Source organism: Tachyglossus aculeatus, chromosome 8 (genome assembly GCF_015852505.1).
Source record: "Tachyglossus aculeatus isolate mTacAcu1 chromosome 8, mTacAcu1.pri, whole genome shotgun sequence".
Taxonomy (NCBI): domain Eukaryota; kingdom Metazoa; phylum Chordata; class Mammalia; order Monotremata; family Tachyglossidae; genus Tachyglossus; species Tachyglossus aculeatus.
The window spans coordinates 19,906,291-19,930,322 of NC_052073.1; the positions used below are offsets into that span (position 1 = coordinate 19,906,291).

General features: G+C 44.1%; 1 protein-coding gene across 1 annotated transcript; it reads left to right on the forward strand.

Moving 5' to 3' along the window:
* Positions 1-907: 907 nt before the first annotated feature.
* On the forward strand, positions 908-22,052 carry OGFR (opioid growth factor receptor). The gene is made up of 7 exons (XM_038750553.1): positions 908-1,050; positions 9,308-9,376; positions 10,081-10,156; positions 12,859-12,937; positions 15,480-15,546; positions 16,326-16,474; positions 18,511-22,052. Exons 1-7 carry the CDS (start codon positions 937-939, stop codon positions 19,937-19,939), a joined length of 1,983 nt encoding a protein of 660 aa, XP_038606481.1. The 5' UTR covers positions 908-936; the 3' UTR covers positions 19,940-22,052.
* The last annotated feature ends 1,980 nt before the right edge of the window (positions 22,053-24,032 follow it).

A 24,032-nucleotide genomic window follows, 5' to 3' on the forward strand; every position in this document is an offset into this window, starting at 1 on the left:
AATAATAATAATAATAATAATGATGGCATTTGTTAAGCGCTTACTATGTGCAAAGCACTGTTCTAAGCGCTGGGGTGGGGGATACAAGGTGATCAGCTTGTCCCACGTGGGGCTTACAGTCATCATCCCCATTTTACAATCAATCGTATTTATTGAGCGCTTACTATGTGCAGAGCACTGTACTAAGCGCTTAGCACTGTACTAAGCGCTTAGCACTGTACTAAGATGAGGTAACTGAACTTTTACAGATGAGGTAACTGAAGCTCCGAGAAGTGACTTACCCAAGGTCACACAGCAGACACGTGGCGGAGCCGGAACTCGAACCCATGACCTCTGACTCCATTCATTCATTCAATCGTATTTATTGAGCGCTTACCGTGTGCAGAGCACTGTACCAAGCGCTCGGGAAGTACAAGTTGGCGAGTTGTACAAGTCGAAGTACAAGTTCCATTAGGTCATGGAAAGCCAGGGATGGAAAGGGGAGAGTCGGGGGCTGGAGAGTCATGAGGGCAGGGGTCCAGGAGGGTGACCAACACCAACTTCCTCGAAGCATCCTGGAGCTTCTACTAGTACTACTAATAATAGTAATTGTACCTGTATCTATGTTTGTACATATTTGTTACTCTATTTATTTACTCCAAAGCCCGTGCTCTTTTCACTGAGCCATGGATTGTTCAAAACCAAGGTATACCTCTGGGGGGTTGGAAATTCTGGCATTTTCCGGGCACATATCCGGGTCGGGCGCGGGCCTCGGTCCCCGTGGGCCGCGCGGGGCGGGGCCTCTCCGTTCCCCGTCCGTCCGTCCGCCCCACGTGGCTTTCGCTTTGTCGCCCCCGTTCCGCCCCCCTTTCACTTTCGTTTCCGCCGCTTCCCTGCCGCGGTCGGTCCCCCTGCCCGCCCTCCGGTCGGCAGGCCGGGCCTCCCCCTCGCCCGAGGATGACCGACGAGGGCTACGACTCCACTTGGGAGAGCGACGGCGAAGAGGAGAAGGCGGAGGGAGCCGGGGAGGGCGAGCAGCAGCCGCCCGGGCCCAACGGGAGCCCCCCCGGGGTAAGCCCCCAGCCCACCCGAGGACCCCCCTCCTTGAGCTCGCTCTTAACAACCCGCGGCTGCCAAACCATCTTTCCTTCCCCCGCTTCCCACCGCGGCCGACACCCAGCTCCTCCCCCTCATCATCATCATCAATCGTATTTATTGAGCGCTTACTATGTGCAGAGCACTGTACTGAGCGCTTGGGAAGTACAAATTGGCAACATGTAGAGACAGTCCCTACCCAACAGTGGGCTCACAGTCTAAAAGGGGGAGACAGAGAACAAAACCAAACATACTAACAAAATAAAATAAATAGAATAGATATGTACAAATGAAATGAATAAATAAATAGAGTAAAAAATATGTACAAACATATATACATATATACAGGTGTTGTGGGGAAGGGAAGGAGGTAAGATGGGGGGGGGGGTGGAGAGGAAGGAAGGGGCTCAGTCTGGGGCTGACCTCCGGGGGTCGGGGCCTTTCCTCTAGAAACTGCGTGGCTTAGTGGAAAAAAAAAAAAACACGGGCTGGGGAGTTAGAGGTCACTTAATAATGACTTTGGTATTTGGTAAGCGCTTAGTATGTGTCAAACATCGTTCTAAGGACTGGGGGTAGATAGAGGATTAAGACTCCGTGCCCCATGTGCGACAGGGACTGTGACCAACCTGACAAATCTGTACCCACCCCAGTGCTCAGCACAGTGCCTGGCTTATAGGAAGTGCTTAAATACTAAATAATAATAATAATGATAAAAGTTTAGTGTCTTGCCCAAGGTCATACAGCAGGCGTTTGGCAGAGTCGGAATTAGAACCCAGCTCCTCTCACTCCCAACCACATGCTCTTTCCACTAGGCCATGCTGCTTCTCACTGGGAACCAATGTGGGATAATAATAATAATGATGATGGCATTTGTTAAGTGCTTACTATGTGCCAAGCACTGTTCTAAGCGCTGGGGTGGATATAAGGTGATCAGGGTGTCCCACGTGGGGCTCAGTCTTCATCCCCATTTTACAGATGAGGGGACTGAGGCCCAGAGAAGTGACTCGCCCAAAGTCACACAGCTGCTAAGTGGCGGGGCCGGGATTAGAACTCATGACCTCCGACTCCCAAGCCCGTGCTCTTTCCACCGAGCCACGCTGCTTCTCACTTGTCAGCTGTGTGACTTTGGGCAAGCCACTTCACTTCTCTGGGCCTCAGTTACCTCAGCTGTAAAATGGGGATGAAGACGGTGAGCCCCACGCGGGACAACCTGATGACCTTGTATCTCCTCCAGCGCTTAGAACAGTGCCTGGCACATAGTAAACACTTAACAAATACCATCATTATTATTATTGCGTGGCTCAGTGGAAAGAACACGGGCTTGGGAGGCAGAGGTCATGGGTTCGAATTTCGGCTCCGCCACTTATCGGCTGTGTGACTTTGGGCAAGTCACATAACTTCTCTGTGCCTCAGTTACCTTACCTGTAAAACGGGGACTAAGACTGTGAGCCTCACGTGGGACAACCTGATCACCTTATATCTCCCTAGCTCTTAGAGCAGTGCTTTGCACATAGTAAGCCCTTAACAAATGCTATCATTATTATTATTATTATTCCCCGACTGCCCAGCTTTTGTCCTGCCGCCCCATCTTTGGTGACCCGGAGGTCGCAGGACCCACGGGCCCGATAGTGCTGGGAACGACCCCCGAGCCCTAGATTCCCATGCCCTTTCGAGCATGTATTCACTGAGAGTCGCAATTCACCGGGCACTTTCCTGAGGCTTGCTGATGTGTCATATGCAAGGGATATAACTTTCAGGTTTGTTTGGTTTTTTTTTGGAGGAGGAGGAAGATGGGGATTGGTTTTTTGCAGTGTAAGTGGATCGGGTCCCTGGATCAAGAAGAATGGGGTCAGCTGGTGTACAGACTGTTGGAAAGGAATTTGTGATATTTAAATATGACCACCTCTCCTCCCCATAAAGCGCAACTGCCTCTTGAGCTGTCACCTCACGGTAGTGGAATCCAATTATAATAGAACTAGAAAGCACCTCCACGAGCTGGCGAATGCCTAAACCATCCCGAACAGATGGCTGTATGTTTTTTTTCAATCTCCAGGGATGGCGACTCCACCACCTCCCACATAGCCTGGTCCATTGTTTAATTAACCTGACAATTAAGGATTTTATGTCCAACCAAAATCTTTCCTGCTTCTTCTATTCCCTGGCCTGGGAGAGCATTTGTTTACATTCTTGCAATAAAAATCCTAAGTAGACTTAATATAGTTAAGCCTCGTCAAAGGCTTTTAATTTCCAGCCGTCTAATTCCTTTAACCTTTGCGCACGGGGCCTATTTTCCACCCTTTCATCATTTTGTATATACGTATATACCTGTATATATGTATATATGTTTGTACATATTTATTACTCTATTTATTTTATTTGTACATATCTATTCTATTTATTTTATTTTGTTAGTATGTTTGGTTTTGTTCTCTGTCTCCCCCTTTTAGACTGTGAGCCCACTGTTGGGTAGGGACTGTCTCTGTATGTTGCCAATTTGTACTTCCCAAGCGCTTAGTACAGTGCTCTGCACATAGTAAGCGCTCAATAAATGCGATTGATGATGATGATGATGATTTTCATCGTAATTTTCTGAGCCCACTTCAGTTTTTCCACATTCTTTTTAAAGTCCAGTGATCGACACTTAGGAAGGTCAGATGGGGGGATGAGTATGAGAAGTCTTAACCTCCTGGCTCTTGCATGCCATAACTTCCAAAAAATTGCTTTTAAAAAATAAGATGGTGTTGCTGGCTCATATCTTATTTTTGCACATATGGGAAGCCCCTGGTCTTGGTCTGCTGCATGTCTCCCATTTCTTTCTGGAGCAGACCTCCCCTTCATTTGCTCCAAGTTGCTCAAATGTCCATTTTAAAACTGAGAAATGTAGGGCTGACCATTTCCTTAAAAATAACTTGCTTATCCGTGGAGTGCATCTAATGTTCTATGCTGGAATTGCCCTCCTGATAACCATTGCAATTTCCAGGAATTTCCAGGAGGCAGTGGCCCAGAGTTCTGGACTGAGCATGAGTGTCCTGATCATGAGTGGAAACTGGCTTCTCCTTTCTTCTACATTTTTCCTTCCTCTTCCTCCACTTTTCTCCATCCTTGAGTGAATGTAGCATGAAATTTACACATGCTTTGAAAGGGCTCCCCAACTACTGACATGCCCCAGCACCTGAATTCAACAGGCAGTTGGGAGTGAGTTGGAAGGTTTATTTGCCATATAATAATAATTATGGTACTTGTTAAGTGTTTGCCAAGTACACTAAACACAGGAGTAGATACAAAATAATCAGGTTGGACAAAGTCCCTATCCCACCTGGGACCCACAGTCTAAATAGGAGAGATTGGGATTCAATCCCCAATTTGCAGATGAGGAAACTGAGGCACAAAGAATTGAGCCTTGCCCAAGTTCACACAGCGGAGCTGGAATTAGGCCGCTGTTGGAAGATAGGATGCCTTTGAGCTCCCCCTCCATCTAGGTTTTAGGGGTTTCAGTTCCATCCAGATCTCTCCAGGACAAGATTGTGTATTAGTAAGCAGGGGAGGGGTGGTAGATTCACCTCAGCCCCTTGGGGGAGAGCAGTAGAGGCTCGGTGGAGGTGATGGGGAGAGGGGCATATTGGGGGAGACCCTGAAAAGGAAAACTTTGTCAGCTCTTGGATATTCCCACTACTGTTGGCAGCTTGGACCCAATCAACTGAAACAGCCTGAAGCCTCTCTCATTTGGAGCCAGAGTGCCCTAAACGTACTGTGCCTTGTTTAGGCTCCTGGGCTGGACTCTGCTGGCTGTAAGTAAGCATGGTGAAAATCCAGTATTGTATATATTTTCCACATCTACAACCTGTCTGGTTAAGGCCAGCTAAAGCAATTTCCAATCATGGCTGCATTTTTAGCAATGGAAATAGCAGAAAAACTGTCTTGGTTCTGACATTTCCAGGAACCCCGATTGCAGTATTAAATCTTGGCGCTTGCCAATATTTCAGGACTTTGAGGCAGAGAGGGTTGCACTTCTCTGAAGATTTTCATGTGGGAGAGAGGGAACCCCTTTTCATATCAGTTTCCAATGCTACAGCTACACCGTCTTTTCTTTCCCCTTTCCTTCCTGACTCCTTTTCTGGTCTGTTCAGTCTAAAAATGAATTTGGCCACTCCCAGTGCTACAAGGGATATATTTTTAATCTAAGGTTTTGAGAATGGGGAACTGTTTCTTACATGATTCTTCTGTGCATTTTACTGGGCAAGTCCACTTACAGAAGCTTGGCCCAGTTTAGACACAGGCCTATCTTAAACTCCATTATTTCCTCATTTTGGGGTGCATAGGGATCCATTATCCCTGTGGTCTTAAACAGAGTCAAGTTAATATTTTGGTGGGATTTTTTTTTTACCAGATCTCAGCCATATGGCTTCAGCCTCCCCTTCTTCCCTTATCACAGGATCCTAGTGTATTTAGGGAACTAAAATACAACTGTGATAGATGTCTTTTAGTATTTCATTAAATATGTGGGGAAAGTAAGCTTGTGGACAGGAATCATATCCTACCAGCCGTTGGGTTGTACTTTTGCAAGTTCTTAATATAGTGCTGTGCACAAAGTAAATGCTCAAATACCTTTGATTATTTTTCTTGCAATTTATTCCAATTTTACATATTAAACACACTGCAAACAGTTCTGCTAATCATGTTTCACTGAAATAAATAGGTTTCTGGCCAAAGCAGGGCTCTGTTCCAAATCATTTCTTTCTAAAAGTGGTTTTGGTAGTAAAAACTCTTCCACTTTATTCGTTCATATTGAGTGCTAACTATGTGCAGACCACTGTACTAAGCACTTGGGAGATACAGTATAACAATCACACACATTCCCTGACCACAACAAGCTTGCAGTCTAGAGAGGGAGGCAAACATTAATATTAGTTAATTGCAGATATTCACATAAATTCTGTATGGCTGGGAGGGGGGATGAGTAAAGGGAGGAAATCAGGACGAGGAAGAAGGGAGTGGGAGAAGAAGAAAGGAGAGCTTATGATGTACCAACAGGTTATCCATGGCGGAGATGTCCTGGAGGAAGGAGGAGATGAGAGATTGCAGAACAGGTGAGAGGCCGGGTTTTGAGGTAGATTTGGGAGATAGTAATAACAATAATAATAGTGGTATATAGGCAGTTACTATGTGTAAAGCACTGTTCTAAGTGAAGGAGAAAATGCAAGATCATCAGGTGAGGTGCAGTCCCTGTCTTATGTACCCGCTACAGGGCTTTCAGTCTAAGTAGGAGGACGAACATGTATTGAATCCCCATTTTACAGATGAGATACGGAGGCCAAGAGAAGGTAAGTCATATATCCAAGGTCACACAGCAGGCATGTGGCAGAGGTGGGATTAGAACCCAGGTCCTCTGACTCCCTCTGGGCAGGAGTGAGAGTCTTTCCACCAGGCCATGCTGTTCCTCTAGTATATGAAGATGAAGCTGTATATGTAGAGGTGGTAGATGAAACCATGGAGAATAAGAGCTCCTCCTAGGAGTGAGTGTAAAGTGAGAAGAGGAAGAGGCCCCAAACAGAGCCTTAAGGGACACCATCAGTTATTGGATGGAAGGCAGAGGATGAACCAGGGGAAGAATGAGAAGGATTGGTCAGTATGAGGAGAAGAGATAATTGTGTCAGAAAAACCACAGTGTTTTCAGTAGAGGGGATTGATCGACAGCGTTGAAGGCAGCTGAGAGATGAAGGAGAATCAGGAGGAAGTAGAATTCCTTAGATTTTGCAAGAAGGAGGGCGAAGATGACCTTGGAAAGTGAGAGGTCGTGTGGACTGAACAGGACAAAGACAATGTTGTAGAGGATCAAGAAAGGAGTTGGGAGGTGAGCAGTGTTTGGAAACTAATGGGAGGAGGGATAAGGAGTGATAGGTGGAGGCTGCTTTTATGTAGGTTGATGGAGACTTGAGCATATTTGAAGGAAGAGGCGAAGGAGCCATCAAAAAGTGAATGGTTAAAGGTAGCATTCATGGAAAGATGAATGGGTGCAAGGGTTTCTAGAAGGTAAGAAGGGCTGGGGTCAGGGAGAAAGGCTAGATTTTTGAAAGCTGGTGGGAGACGTCTTGAGAGAAGGGTGAAGAGTGGAAGTGGTGGTGGGAGGGAGCTGTGGATGTGAGAAGGGTTGGCTTTGGGGAGTTTCATGCCTCAGTATTGATTTTGTCAACAGCAGAATTGGCTAAGTCAGCAGGGCAAGAGATGGGAGTGGGAGTTGTTGCCAATTATGTTGCCAATTTGTACTTCCCAAGCACTTAGTACAGTGCTCTGCACATAGTAAGCGCTCAATAAATACGATTGATGATGATGATGATGATGATGAGTTGGAGAACTGGGATTTCAAAGAGGGGGCTGAAGTTCTGAAATAAGTGGTGGAGGCAGTTGGCATGGGAGTTGATGAGAGAAGTAATGTTGCTAAGCAGAAGAAAGGGCAAAATTATAGCAAGAAAAGATGAATTTAACATGGCTGAAATGGGCCTGGTGCCTAGGTTTCTGCCAACAAAACTCCACAGCAGGAGCAGTGCAAGTCATCCAGGATTGGAGATTGAGAATTTGACTGCCTGTTCGGGGATTTTTTGTTTGTTTGTTTTGAAGCTAATTGTATTTATCAAAAACAAATTAGTTTCCTCTGTCTCCAGTTCAGGTGGTTCTCTCTCCTAGAGAGACTCTTCAAGCAGTATTTTAGCCTTTCCACATTCCAGGTTTGCATTGCACTTTGTTATTTGGTGCTCCTTTTATTTCAATTGGGTGTTGGAAATTTCTCAGATTGATTTTTTAAAAATCATCATTTATTCTTAAATTTTTCCAAGCAAGGCATAACATCATCCTGAACTCCAAAACTGTGTTAAGATTGTTACAACCTCATTAACTAAGAGACCTTAACCACAGGGAAAGGAGATTTAGAGTCCTGTTCAACTCCAGCATTCAGGCCTTGTCTGTTGGAAAAATGTGACTCGTACCATTTTCCAATTTCCTTATAAACATCTCCTTTGTAGCCACTTCACTTCTTTATTCTCAGCTTTCTCCCATTTCTCCCACTCCTCCCAGCAATGGTTCTTGCTCCACATGTTTTTCAACTACCTTGTCCCTCTCTTCCCCAGAGGGAGAAGTGACTTTGCTCATTCAGGCCTGAGGCCTCAGTTCGATCCCCAAACCCCAAGTCACTTTCAGAATCAAAGTTTGCCTTTGCTTTTTCTTATGATATTTGTTATGTGTCAAATGCTGTTTTAAGTGTTGGGGTAGATACAAGTTAATTAGGTTGGATATCGTCCCTGTCCCACATGGGGCTCGCAGTCTAAATTGGAAGGAGAACAGGAGAACTGAGGCACAGAGGAGTTATGTGACTTGTCCAAGGTCACACAGCAAGCAATTGGCAGAGCAGGGATTAGAATCCAGGTCTTCCAACTCCCCGGCCCACGCTCTTTCCACTAGGCTAAGTTTGCTTCTACTCTTTGCTTTGACCTAATACTCTTCCTCCTCTCTAACCAACTGATTCCCTTCTTCATTTCCACTTTGTAGTAGTAGCTAGTGATTAGCAGGGGCCTGGAAGGGAGGTTGGCAGGGAGAGCCGCAGAATCACAAGAGTTTTCAGCTGAGTTAACCACAAGATGCATGGGAGTTATATACCTGGGAAATGTTTTTTCTAAAACTCGTAATGTCAGTCAACCAGTTCAAGTTAACACAGATCTCAAAGAAAGGCCAAACTAAAAAGAATCTTGCATGCAAGTAAGATTTTTAGCCAATATTGAAAATACATCCTTCACCACTGGTCCTGTAGCTCAGGTTCATGATGGGATTTGCTGTCATTGGCTCCACAGCAAATGTGTAGAAGAGCTAATATAAATGTCCTTGCAAATGTTTCATGTAAAATCTCTTTACAAGGCTGGTCTGTACAGAAAAGAAGGTAGAACATCTGTTCCTGCCTGCTATGTTTGCAATGCATGAAATACAATGAGTGTTGACATTTGGTCTAAGCAAAGGAAAGAAACTCAGAGTTGGTGATCTGAAACAGAGGAAGAATGCTAAATGTATGATTCTTTATGGTGTTTAAGATTTCTTCAAATAGAACCACTTGCCAGTCTGTCCCCAGGTGCGGGTCCCGGAGAGAACCTCATTTGTCAAATTTAATTGTTGATTTTCCCCACCATGGATGATTCAGTGCCAGACACAGTTATTTGATGTATTTTAACCTTATTCATTATCTCCTTTTCAGCTTCAGGTAATCGGTTCACGCAACTGGAGAGCAGCACGAGACATGCAGAGATACAGACATGAATATCCGGTATGTCTCCTGATTTTTAGTTGTTTTCAAACTCTTTAAGCATCTTGTATGGTCTTCTGGATATTGTAATGTTGGATATTGCGCCAGATCTCCTAGTCAGTGTTCCTGTGTCCTGGCTTTTTCCTCCTGTTATCGGAGACAAATTATTACTGACACACAGTTTTCCGTCCTACAGCATTATGTAGCGTATCATGTGGAGCTGAGCTGGGGAGCAGAGGTCCTGGTTTGTACCTTGGAAGTGTTCAAACAGCCCACCATCTTTTTAGTACAGTGTCATACATCCTGGGGAAACTCAATCAACACCTACTGACTAGAAGAACTTTAGAATTTCTAGCAGATTATTTCTTTCCAACCCTTTATGTGCTTACTTAGTCTGATATGCTAAGAGCCAGAGACTCCTCTTTTCTGGTGTAGGGTTGTAGTTCCCAGGATATATATTAGGTATTATATGTCTTTGTTTGAATGAATTTTTAGTGATCCTCACATTTCTCCCATCTCCTGCTTTTCCTCATATATCCCCCACCTCTCCCTTTTTTTTTTTCTTTCTTTGTGATCAACTGGGATCTTGGTCCCAGTTCAGTAAGTCAGCACCCCCCTTCAGCACACTTCTCTCCCAGCTTGGACCCTAATTTGGAGGAGGATGACAGAACCTGTTGAGTGCATTCAAAGGTTTGCTGGGCTCTAACACTTTCCTGTTTTTTTAGGACTACAAAGATGAAGGTGAAAGTGACATGGTTAATCTGAGATTTTACAAAAACGAAATTCCATTCCAGCCAAATGGTAAGGTTAAAAAAAAAAGTCTGTCCTCCCACAGTGCTGCAGTGACTAACCTCAGAAATCTGTGTAGCATTCTCATGACTCTCTAGCTCATTGGACCAATGATTGTGCATTTGAAAGCTTTTAACCCCAATTAACCTAAACACTTTTAGAGTTTAACTGTGGTCTAAAGGTCACTATTACTGCTGCTATTACTATATGCTCTGCAATAACATCCTTGTATTAAATAGCTTCAAGAGCCTCAAGTACGTTCTTTTCAACTGTGAGCCCCCATAAATGCCTGTTGATTTGTCTATCCCAAGCATCTAGTTCTGTAATAATAATAATTGTGGTTTTTGTTAAGTGCTTACTATGTGCCGAGCACAGTACTAAGCACTGGGGTAGATAGAAGATAACCAGGTTAGACATAGTCCTTGTCCCACAGTGGGCTTCCAATCTAAGTGGGAGGAAGAATAGATAATGATGAGGAAACTGAGGCAGAGTTAATGTCTTGCCCAAGGTCACCCAGTAGGCACGTGTCAGAGCCAAGATTAGAATTTAAGTCCTATGACTTCCAGGCCCACAGTCTTTCAACTAGTTTCATGCTATTTCTGTGCACCCCTGGGCATTTAAATTTAAACAGTAATTTATGTTGGTTAAGGGGGGAGTCTCACTCTATTCTCCCAAGACCTCAAAGCTCTTCATTTGGAACCCGACTAGTCACACATGGATTTGGAGAAACTTTTTCTTTTTCCTTTTGCTTTGTTTGAGGACACCAAACCCCTTATAGTTTTTTTACAGTAGTCAATGAGTATGCCCTTCCTTACACTGCAAGGGGTTCCTTACATGTAGGCAGTTGCAGAACCATTCATGAAGTAAAACTGAGGTAGCCATCAAAGGACAAGGGGGTTTCCTAGGCCCAGATTTCACAAACAACCAGGTCCAGACTCACATTTTGGCTCCCATGTACTCTCTCTAAGGAAAGGGTACCTTGACATCCTAGAACACTCTCATTGACTCACATATTGTAGTTCTCTTCTGTTCTCTCCAGTTTTCCCATTGCTGTTTCATACATTCATTTATTCAGTCATATTTATTGAGCGCTTACTGTGTGCAGGGTACTATACTAAGCACTTGGAAGTTACAATTCGGCAACAGAGACAATCCCTACCCAACATCAGGCTCACAGTCTAGAAGGGGTAGGCAGACAACAAAACAAGTAGATAGATATTAATAGCATCAAAATAAACAGAATTATAGCTATGTACACATTAATAAAATAAATAGAATGGTAAATATGTACAAATATACACGAGTGCCGTGGGGCAGGATAAGTGGGTAGAGCAGAGGGAGGGAGTAGGGATGATGGGGAAGGGAGGAGGAGCAGAGGAAAAGGGGGCTCAGTCTGGGAAGGCCTCCTGGAGGAGTTGAGCTCTCAGTAGGGCTTTGAAGGGGGGAAGAGAGCTAGTTTGGCAGATGTGAGGAGGGAGGGCATTCCGTGCCAGAGGTAGAATGTGGGCCAGGGGTCAACAGAGGAACAGGCAAGAAGGAGGCACAGTGAGGAGGTTAGCGACAGTGGAGCAGAGTGTGCGGGCTGGGCCGTAAAGGAAAGAGGGGAGGGGAGGTAGGAGGGGGCAAGGTGATGGAGAGCTTGCTTCATTGCCCCATGAGCTTTCAACATTGATGTTACTGTTGACTTCTCTCCAGTCCATTGGTCATGGGGAGAAATCATTTTTTCCTTGGACCAAATTGAGTTGGGATTGACCACTCCAAGGGCCATTCACCTAGAAATCTGTCTTAATCAGCTGGTCATACAGACTCAGGGCTGAGCTACTAGAAATCTATAAAAATGTTAGTTTAGACTGTAGTCTCCTTGAGGGCAGGGATCTTTGCTGAACCATGTCCCTCCCTTCTTTAAGTCACCTCCTCCAAAAAGCTGCTAATCATTGTCCCACTTTCCTGGATATGCCATCTCACCAGCCACCTCAGCAGTAATGTAATGCAAACCTGTTATTTGCTTACCTGTTTTATCACTTAGACCTATTTTTCCCACATATACCTTTTGTTTATTTGGCAGTCTGTGTCTGCTTGTCTTCCCCATTAGATTATAGTCTCCTTGAAGGCATGGACCACGTCTTTATTTCTCCAAACTTGTAATACAGGGCCATGCACTTAGTAGCCATTCAATAAATGTTGTTGATGGAAATGATGATAATACAGGGACAGCAGTTTGAAATGTTGCTACCATTTGACGATTAATTGATGATTAGGAAACATAACTCAGCATTTATCTGAAATTACTTAGTCATGAGGGACTTAAATCCCAGGACAGCAATCCAATTGATTGTTAATGAATATGGAACCTTAGTTGATTCCCAGAAAATCTGGTAATCGATAGTAACAGTAATAATTGTGGTATTTGTTAAGTACTTATTAAGTGCTAAGTACTGGGTTAGGTACGGTATGGTCAAATCAGACATAGTCCCTGTCCCATAGAGGGCTCATAGTCTAAGGGAGAGCAAGAACAGGTATTTCATCGCATTTTATAGATGAGAAAACTGAAGCACAAAAAAATTAAGTGACTTTCCCTAGGTCACACAACATGCAAGTGTTAGAGCTGGAATTAGAACCATTAGAATCCAAGGCTCCTGACTCACAGTCCTATGCTCGTTCCACCAGATCACCTGCTTCTCTATCCATGGAACTTGTGTATATTTGTGTTCCAGGTGTACATATTAATGAGATTCTTAAGAACTGGAAAAATGACTATGACACATTGGAGGACAATCATTCATATATACAGTGGTAAGTCCAGGGTGCTCTGGGAATGCACAGAAACTGACTGATTCTATAGAAACAAGGGATCATGTTCTTTGGGTGTAAGTTTAGGCAAAGAGAATTGTTTCCTTACAAGGGATACCAATGCCAACAAAAAGGTTACCATATAGCCAACATCCTATCCTCCCATCATAATCTCAAATGCAAGATACACCCCTTATGTTGTTCCCCCATTAAATCAGTAATCTCATGGTCTTCCAAGAGCAGTTCAGCAAGACCTTTTCAGGATAGCTTCTCTCTCTTCCTTCCGAAAGAGAGGTAGAGTGCAACTCTGTTGGATGAATGTGTGTCTGTGTCCAAACGGTTCTGCCAGAAAGTGCATTTTCTCTAAGCATTTCACTTAGAGCTTGATGGCAGAATTAGAAACCATTCTTTCTAAAGCATGTCTCTAGACTTAGCATGTGCAATGTCAGAAGAAACAGTGGTGCCCATGCACAGGGTTGGATGCAAGGCAGAAGTATAGTGCAGGAGTTCCCTAATGCAGGGTTCCACAAGAAAGCAGTCCCCATGTTCTAGGGGACATGGGTGCAGTAGAGTTTACTTGGAGTTCAGAGACGATACTGGGAGTGCTCCCAGACTATAGAAAGTCATTACATAATTTGGCCATAACATGGTGGAGGAACTAAGAAATTTTCTTCACACAACATGAATCTGTTCTGGTGTAATGCAAGTCACAAGTTGGAGCAAGAAGATTCTGGGTAGGAAGAAATGATCGGTCAGTGGTATTTATTGAGCGCTTACTGTGATCAGAGCACTGTACTAAGCGCTTGGGAGAGTATAATACAACTGAGTTGGTATGTGTTCCCCTCCTGCAACGAGCTTACAGTCTAGAGGGGGAGACAGACATTAATATAAATAAATAATGTACAGATATGTACATAGGTGCTGTAGGGCTGAGGGTGGGCACATACTGAGTACTTACTATTTGCCAAGCACTGTACTAATGATTATGTGCATAAAGGTGGTATAGAGCAAAGCATGCTACTAAACTTCCCAACCCATGTTACTGGATGAAAATTTGTGGTTTTGGTTTAATACGGTAAAGTGACAATGAGTGGTAAGAAGGTGAGGCATTCTGCTAGTGGTGGGTATAACAATAATACAGGAATATGTATAGAAAAATATCAGGCATGGCGGTACTTTGAACCATCCACCCTATCACCTGTTCCCACCAAATCAGTGATTATTAGAACATGATTATTTCCAAACACAAGGTTCTGCAAAAACGCAGCCCCTGTGTTATAGAACTCCCTGTATTAAATAGATACTAATGATGGTATTTAAGTGCTTACTATGTGTCAGGTACTCTACAAAGCACTGGGTTGGATACAAGCAATAAGATCTACTGCAGTCCTTAGCCTTACAGTAATTGGATAGTAGTAATTGTCCCTGCAGGTTATTAGGGATGTTTGAAAATGGCAAAGCCTTCTATTGTTCGGCAATTGTAGTGAATATTTGTATGTTAGAATTCCAGCGGGGTGACTGTAGCAAGCAGGGCAGGCAGCTGTCCTGGCTTTATTCATTCATTCATTCAATCATATTTATTGAGTGCTTACTATGTGCAGAGCACTGTACTAAGCACTTGGGAAGTACAAGTTGGCAACATATAGAGACGGTCCCTACCCAACAGCGGGCTCATGGTCTAGAAGGGGGAGACAGACAACAAAGCAAAACATATTAACGAAATAAAATAAATAGAATAAATCTGTACAAGTAAAATAGAGTAATAAATCTGTACAAACATATATACATATATGCAGATGCTGTGGGGAGGGGAAGGAGGCAAGGTAGTGGGGATTCATTTATTCATTCAATCGTATTTATTGAGTGCTTACTGTGTGCAGAGCACTGTACTAAACGCTTGGGAAGAAATGGGTTAAAGGGTCATGGAGCAACAGTTCCTCACCCCCTGTTACCATTTTGTGTACCACTCCCCCCACCTTGGGCCTCTGTGGAAGCCAAGATGGTTGGGCAGCAAGGAGAAATGGTCTGGACTCAGTGGAGCAGGAGCCAGGTTGGCAAAGGGTAACTGACAATGGTCCAGCCACCACAGTCTTTCTCTCAGCCTCCCATCAAGTCCTTCTACTGCCATAGCAGCACCAAAAATTTAGGGCAGGCCCAGGATCAAGCTTTGGTTGCCCTAGTGCTCCCAGGCCACTGCCAGCCTAGAAACCACTCTTAGCCATTTTCCTATTGCCATTTCTTCCCTCTCTCCCTCACCCCCGCCCATCACGCATACACACAATTTGCCTCCTCACTCCCCACATCCACCTCCAACTAACAGAAGCCACACTTTGGGTGGGAAGGGGCAAAGAGTCCCGTGCAAAAGCGGTGCATTCCAGCATAAAATTGCAGGCTGCTGCCACCCCTGTGCAACACAATGGTAATAATCTTTTCAGAATCCTCCTGTCTCACAGGAGCTAATTATATCAACACTACTCCTTTCTGTAACCTCTGAAATTAGCATTTTGACTGCTGTGACTGACTTGCAATCTTCTTTCCTCTTCAGGTTATTTCCATTGCGGGAACAAGGAGTGAATTGGTATGCGAAGCCCCTTACAGCTAGAGAAATTCAGGTGTGACTTATTTCAAATGCCTCTTATTTCACAGGCTTTATATTTTTTAATGAGAGGCTGATATACAAAAGGGGCCCAGATGGCAAAGCTGCCCACCTTCATTGTCGTTGGTATTTATATCCCTTCCCCTCGTTCCTTCTGTCAACATTAACTCTGAGGAACCAATCCTGCTCATAACTAGGGAGGAATGGCGTGAGCTCCCAAATCTCATGCAGACAAGAAAAACTGCATCTCTGTTGTGGGGATTTTGCTTGTTATAGCTTGAGGTAGTTACCTTGAAAGAGCTGAAGTTGGGATGAGGCATTTCATTCACTAAAGCCTAAAATTGTCCTATTTTCTCACTTCTCCCCATTGTCAGCTGCCCTTGCTGGATATGGATTTGTACTTCCAGAAAAACGGGCCAGTGAATAGACTGTGTGTTTCCTGCAGTTGCATTTAAAATGAACTATTCCCAGTCTGCTGATTTCTTAGCTGTCCATGATTGTTTTGAAATGTGTTGTTTTAGACTCTGGAAGAGAGACTTGAGGGTCTGGCATCGAACCTAAAATTCCAGAATGAATCATTTAAGAAAAGGAAGGGTTTGGGGTCGAATTTGCCCCAAGATGGCCTTGACCTTTGACTTCAAAAAATAAATAAATAAAAGGATCCAGAGTGTATATTTTGCAGAATTCAAACTTGTTATTAAAAGCTGAAGTTTTGATAAAGAAACTCCTGGGCAATAGACTTTGACTCTTGGGGTTGCTGCTAATACTCATTTAGGGATGTTTGTGTTTTTTCAGGAATTCAGAAGTTCTGATGAAGTTATGAAAAGATTTGTCCAAGCTTATGAGCTCATGTTGGGGTTTTATGGGATAGAACTGGTGGCTCCTGAATTGGGAATAGTGAAAAGGGCAAACAACTACCAGAAGCGATTTCAGAACCTGAACTGGTGAGTTCCAGTATTTTTTTTCATGTTTGGGGGCCAGACTCCAACCTCCTGGTTTTCTGGCCTGTCAGATGGGGGAAAAAAATGATCTTCTCCTTCCAGCCTCTTTACTTTTTGAGCAAAAGACGGGCCCCTACCCTGGGTCTGCTGCCATACAGAACCCTCAAACCCACCCAGGAAAACATTCAGACTCAAGTTTGATCTTTAAATCCTCAAGATGGTGCTGGGACATGAAGTCCTTCCTACTACCCCAGGCCAGGTGAGGAGAGCGCTTTTTTAGATCTCTTTGTTGCCTGTTGTACTAGTCTGTGGCTGCTTGTATTGTGGCAGAGATGAAACCTACAAGTTCCCCACACCAGGGGCCTGGGCTAGGCTGCTAGTATAATAATAATAATAATAATAACAATAGCGTTTATTAAGCACTTACTATGTGCAAAGCACTGTTTTAAGCGCTGGGCAGGTTACAAGGTGATCAGGTTGTCCCACAGGGGGCTCACAGTCTTAATCCCCATTTTACAGATGAGGGAACTGAGGCACAGAGAAGTTAAGTGACTTGCCCAAAGTCACACAGCTGACAGTTGGCAGAGCTGGGATTCGAACCCATGACCCCTGACTCCAAAGCCCATGCTGTTTCCACTGAGCCACGCTGCTTCTCTATCTGAACTTATCCTCTGAAAACAGCAGATCAGAACAGCTAACCATTATCCCCTCTCACCCTCCATCCAGACTTTGTCCCGACATCCCCCAGGCAGGAGAATTTACACTAGATTGTAAACTCCTTTAGGGCAGATTGTGACTCTTTTGTACTCTCCCAAGCAATTAGTACAGAGCTCTACATACACACAGTAAGCTCTCAGTAAATACTGTTGATTGATTGAGAACTCTGGAGAATTGTTGGGCAGTGGCTACTGGCATAGAGATGGGAGAGATGCCCATTTCCCCAACTACTCAGTTTGCAGCAGACCTGAGGTGACGATTTCTTGGGCAGAGAAGGGGGTTTCTTGGGGTATTTGTTAAGCATTTACTGTGTCTCAGGCTCTGCACTAAGTGCTGAGATAGATACAGGCAAATCAGGTTGGACACAGTCCCTATCCCACATGGGGTCACAGTCTTGATTCCCATTTTACAGATGAGATAACTGAGGCACAGAGAAGTGAAGTGACTTGTTCAAGGTCCCTTAGCAGACAAGCGTTGGGGCCAGGATCAGAACCCAGGTCCTTCTGACCCCTAGGCCTGTGTTCTATCCACTAGGCATGCTGCTTCTTGTTCAGAGCCTGAACCTAGCCCATTCTTCCTCTCCCCTTCTCCCCTCCCCAACACCTCAGGACTGCTACAGATTGAGCATTGCTGGTGAATTGGGCACCTCTCTCATCATCTCTTGAGGGTATGGGTAGTGGTTGCTGGCTGGCACAGTTTCCCCTTTAAAGCAAAAGGTAGAAGTTCCCATTAGTTTATTTGCTCGAGGCTCTTCAAAGGCTTCACCTGGCTTTTCTCATCCTCACACTGCTTTGTATAAAAAAATCCTGCTAGAAGACTAGAATGTTTTTGGACTTGGGGTTAGGATATCAGGGCATGGTCTTAAATATTTTCCATATTGAAAGAGGTGAACATTTTTTCTGTATAATAAACGGCTGGGCGGTTCTTGCCAGTTGCTCAGATCAAAAAATCAAGTATACAGTCAAGTGCAGAATGTTTGAAAGCCCATCCTATCATTTCCACATTAATGTTCTCTGCTATGCTTCCTGAACCTGAAAATAAAATGAGATTAATGTAAATTCAAAGCCCCCTGCTGCCTCAAATGTGGCAGACTAAGTCTGAACACTTCAGTACTACTATTAACGGCAAGGAAAAACCCTTGCCAATGTATCCTTAGTTCTAAAAGAAGTTATTTCCAGGAGAAAGATGATCCAGGACTAGGGGAGGCTGGAACAAAAAGGTCTCTGCCCACAGGAGATTAAATTTGGGTTTTTTAATAGATTGCCCATCTTCCACTGTTTGAGTTTCTTTTCACCCTCTTAGATTTTCCTGTTCTCTTCCAGGCATAGTCACAATAACCTCCGGATAACTCGCATACTCAAGTGTCTGGGTGAGATGGGTTATGAGCATTACCAAACTATTCTGGTCAAATTTTTCCTGGAGGAAACCTTAGTTAATCACCGTTTACAGAATGTCAAGCAAAGTGCCTTGGATTACTTCGTGTTCACAGTCAAAAACAAACATCTTCGGCGAGAACTCGTTCACTATGCATGGGAGAATTTTAAACCACCTAATAAATTTGTATGGGGGCCTCTTCAGAAACTTCAGAAATTTAAACCGCAGTCATCTGTTTTTCAATTGAGTGTGGAAGGAGATGGTTCATTTGACTCACAAAATGAAGGCCCAGTGGAAAACCAAGCCAAAACTTCCAGGACAAAAGAAATAGAGAGAAGTGGAGTGATTTTACAGAAGGATTCCAAGGAGAGGAGTTCATTCTTGGCAGCAAGCAAAGGGAGTGGTCAGAGAGACCACCAAGAAGAGGAACTGGATGCCCCTCACCCTGAGAATGAGAAGGATGAGAGTGGGGAAGCTCAAGACAGGGAGGAAAAGAGACTGGAGCCTGAGAATCTAAAGGAAAGCAAGAAGAGGAAATATGAATTGAATAAAATGGAAGATGACCCAGTTGCCAATCAATGTCAAAGTTCTGACATTGAGAAAATAGCTCTCAACTTGAAAGAATGTGCCCTTGAGCAGAGCAGTAGTGAGCAACCCAGCAGGCCTTGGAAAACCATTTCTGATGAAAATGAAATGCCCAGCACTGAGACATTGGAATACGATATGATTGATGAAGTAAGGAAAAAGCGGAAAGTTGACCAAGAAGGATTAGAGAAAGTGCCTGTGGCCGCACTGGTTGAAAGTAGTGACCATAAAGTAGGATGCCTCCCCAGCAATCTAGAAAGGACCAATAGAGATGTGAAAAAGGCAGAGGAAGATGGTGACAAGCATATGGAAACTAAAATCACTGAAGAGGCTGACGTGAAGCCCAAAACATTAACTGCAGATGCCAATGCCCCCATGAATCTCTCATCCGGCTCCTCCAGAATCATCAAGCCGGATCTTCAATCTGGCTCACGAGATGGGCCTGCTGAAGAGGTAGAGACCCCTGGAATCTCCCTCGGAGCAGAAGATAAGGCATCAGAGTCTGGAGTTGGGGCGCACTTGGGCAGAGAATCTCCCCCTTCAGGGGCCTTCAACAAGGGTGAGAAGGACGGGGCAGGTGACGATGCAGCTGCTGAAGTCAAGGCCTTCGGCCAGACGAAACCCTTGCTAAACAAAGCAAAGCATCCTGAAAACCCAGATAGAGAAGCCCTGCAAAGTGAAGGTGAGCCCTTAGGGAATGAAGCAGAAAGCATACTGCCAAAGTCCAGCAAAATAATTGAGGAACGGTACCATGATCTTGACTTCAAGGAAGAAGGTTCTACAGAATTATAAGAAACTTTCAAAAAAGCCTTTCCACAAACAGGTTTATGGGATGGACTGGCCGAGCCCAGCAGGTTGTAACTTTAAACAGAAAGGATTTTCAAGGTGAGAGAAACATAAATATGCCATTGCCATCAGCCTTTTTGGTCCTTCTGTTGCCTATCCCCTCTGGCTCTTTTTTGCAAAATCAAGAGCAAAAGATTAGAGAGCAGTATTAGCACCATCCAAAAAGTTGCTCTCTTTGCAAGTGGATGTTTAAAATAACTTTCTAGTCAATTTCATGTTCTGCCATATTTGCTTATTTTGAAAGTTGGCACAACAGTGAAGAGGGGAACCAACTTGTTTTCTCTCCAAGCATCACCCGGGAAGTTCCCAGCTGCAGCTGATCTAAGGCATCCCTCTGATTGAAACATACACCTTCTGACATTCGTCTCAAGTTTGAACTCCATTGCTGCCGTGTCTAAGAAAAATGGTACAGGAAACTATAAGCTGTTGTTTTCGCAGTAAATGACACTAAATCCTCATTTGGGATAACTATACTGAGTGAATATTTGACCACATGTGCTCATCTTAGCAAAGCCTTTTCCTTGGACTTTCTTCTCTGACCCTTTGCGGAGGGTGAAAGTGACTCAGCCTGAACAGGTCCTTTATTAGTTACCCTTGGTATCCATTGTTGTAAGTATTGAGTCCATGGTTTATTTTGAAGCTGATATTTCTCTTTTCTTTTTCCCTCCTGCCTCTAGGAATTTTAAACAAAATTTTCCACTCTTCCATTAATGTCCAGTACTCTTTCCTGGGTTTTATGGATTTGTTCATTCTCAAGACCTGGAATTGTTTTTCTGACTACTACAGCTTCTCACAATATTTGCACTGGGGAAATATCCCCCCCAGAAAAGGGCCATAGCTGAGTCCCAGCCCCGTTACTGTTGCAGTGGGAAAGAGAAGGGGGTCCCTTGCTCTCATAAATGACACTGTTGTTATCTGGTATGACCTACTGTGGGCATTCGCCTTTGCCATTTGAAAGTTGTCCGTAGCCCACAGAAAGTCATAATCAGTTCTCAGGCAGGTGTTCCTGGGAAAACAATTGATTTTTGCTCTTTGTGTCTCAGTTCAGCCCTGTTGATTTAAGGGCCCCTCCCTCCCCTCCCCTCAGTCTTCTTTGCCCCAGAGATGTCACCAAATAAAACAGATTAACTGCCTTCCTCCTTTCCCCCTTTTGATTTTTTGCAAATGCCCCTTCTCCTTTAACTTTTCCAAGATGAACAAAATCCCTACTGTGACCCAAACCAAAATGGGAGCATGTCAAAGGCCAAACCAGGACTTAGAAAACTAAGATTTGCTTTTCCATCAAGTGACTGTGAGGGGCCTCTCCTCATGCCTCCACCTCCCATCTTCCCCACTACCTCTGTATTGCAAAATTGTGCTTCAGCTACCTCACAAAGTGGTTGTGCAGCCGAGGGAACGAGCAAAAATCCCTTAGGATCCTTGAATGAAGAAGCAAAGCTGACCTGGAGTGCATTTATGTAACAGGAACTCTTGGTCCCAGGCAGGGTGCTGCCATGGGCTCAGTCATCATGTCATAGGGCTGGTCCAGTGCAGCCTGGGTTTGTGACTTTTCCTTTCGAACCGTGGCATTTGATGTGGCAAAGCTTTATCTGTGCTGGAGTTGACTTTTTTCACCAGGGGTTTGCATCCTAAAATTGATTGGAAATGTTTTTGGGTTTTTTTTTTTTCGTGTTTTAAAGATGCTTCCATTCTCTGTTTTGGTTTTAACTGAGTTTTTGAAATTTGTTCTGAAAGAAAAAAGGCAATGATTCCTGAAAGAACCTTTAACCACCTCTTCCCAAATGTTTGCCCATGATGCACTCTTGACCTCTTGGTTCTCATTTCGTTATCATTTTTATTAGCAGTTTCCTCTGAAAAATTGGTCTCTGCCCTCTTTCCTCAAGCAAGGTCAGTGACATCGACTGAGCAAGACATCCCGATGGATAGACACTAAAGTATATTTTTAAAAAATATGATTGGATTGTCTTTCCCACAGTTTGTTTGGGAGTGACTTCTTGAATATTTTTTTCAGTTGGTACTGTGAAACTAGACTCTCTTAATAAAAGTGAGTTAATTGCCAGCCAGTGAATCTTGTGGTCTCTAGTTGGAGGTGATCCACCTGTGCTTTTTGGTGCTGTTAGAATCTGACTTGTTAGGTTGCTGACAATAGGGAGTTTTGCTGCTAGAACATTTTTTTGCCAATCCAGATTAACAGGGCTAAAAACACTAGTTTTAGCTTGTGCCACAAAATGTTTTGCCAGTAAACATGTCTTCCTGCCTTCCTCATAAATGTCTAGGGAGTGCATCTAATTACAGTTCCTGCCTTGAGAAGGATGGGCTTTATCCAGGGTGAAGGAACAGTGCAGGAAAAGTCGGGGGATACCTAATTCACTCTGCCAGTCAGGCTGGTAGCTAGAACCAGGATTCATTTCTGGAGTAAACTTGATGGTGGGACTAGTAATCTGTGACTTGGAAAGCATTAATCATCTTTATCTGATCTGCTAAACATTAGGCTTATCCCAGGCTCAAAATATCTTTCAAAACACTTGCTTCTTGCAGGCGTGTCCAGTGTATCTTTATTTTGTAAAGAAAACAATTTTTCAAAACAAATTTTTTCTTAAAATTCTCAGCTTTTTGAGTCATGGAATGCACAAGCAAATGTATAGAGTGCTTCTACTACTCAAAGAGCATCATGAACTAGCCACCATGCCAATGGTCTAGACCCTTTGATTTGAAGTCCTTTTGCTCCTTTAAGGATGAATTTAATGATGGCATTTGTTAAGCGCTTACTATGTGCAAAGCACTGTTCTAAGCGCTGGGGGGGATACAAGGTGATCAGGTTGTCCCACGTGGGGCTCACAGGCTTAATCCCCATTTTACAGATGAGGGAACTGAGGCTCAGAGAAGCTAAGTGACTTGCCCAAGGTCACACAGCAGACATGTGGCGGAGCCGGGATTCGAACCCATGACCTCTGACTCCAAAGGCCGGGCTCTTTCCACTGAGCCACGCTGCTTCTCAATTTGTAAGGATGCAGATTTTTAACTTCCTCAACCACTCCCTGTGGAATTTTAAAGTGTGTGTGTGTGTGTGTGTGTGTGTGTGTGAGAGAGAGAGAATGAGAAAATGAGGTGGGGGGTTGGGCATCACAGTGGAGAAATATTACTATGGTATTTAGGTCCTCTTCCCACATGGGGCTCACAATCTTTGGATTTGGAGATTAATATAATTTTAACTGAACATTTGATGGCAGGCATCTTGCTGCTTCAGTTATGACAAAGGATCGGATTTTGGCATTCATCGTTGCAGGCTCTGGCAGGTTCTGCAGAGAACACAAACACATCAAACACTAAAAGGAGACCTTAGTGAAATTCCCATTTGAAATGACGCTGAAGCTACCTGAAGCTTAACAAACTGGTATCCAGTAGTGTTTAGGGCTCATCTCATGACATTCACATTTTGGCAAGAACTAGTGAATTGCCTGCCTTCACTCAAAGTTAGGGATACAGGAACAGGGGAAGCTACTTTCACCCAATCTATCCAGTTAGCCCTTATGACAAACACCACATTCAAGCACATTCTGTCTTCTCTTTCTCTCGCTTTCTCTCTCTCTCGCTTTCTCTCTCTCTCTCTCTCTTTCTCTCTCTCTCTCTCCCTCTCCCACCCTCCTTCCCTCCCTCTCACTGTCTCCCACCCCCTTGGGAGAGCATAGCTGAGTAAGATACATGGACCATGCCTTCAAGGGTCAACTGATATGCTGTGTGTGTTCTTTCTTCTGTCCCATATCTGTTGCACACAGGGATACACCCAGGGAGATAACCTCTGTGATCCTTTTTTAATGTCTAATTGAAGAGCATCCATTCGCCCTAGTTCTGGATCCAGTTTGAGGATACCCAGCTAGTCCTTCTGCACTACTCCCATGAGGAAGGCTGAAAGTTCCATTTGATTAATCAAGGCAGCAACTATGTGGGTGGTAGGAATCCCTCGTCATGATTGCCTGCTCACCTTCAGTGAGTCACAGTGCCAGATGTGCAACTAATCAGGAGGAAGGACACACATTTC

Excerpts from the sequence above, each read along its gene's own strand:
- OGFR (XM_038750553.1), top strand. The coding sequence starts at position 937 with ATGACCGACGAGGGCTACGACTCCACTTGGGAGAGCGACGGCGAAGAG. Across the intron at positions 1,051-9,307 it reads CCAACGGGAGCCCCCCCGGG|CTTCAGGTAATCGGTTCACG; the intron begins GTAAGCCCCCAG and ends TCTCCTTTTCAG. Across the intron at positions 16,475-18,510 it reads CGATTTCAGAACCTGAACTG|GCATAGTCACAATAACCTCC; the intron begins GTGAGTTCCAGT and ends GTTCTCTTCCAG.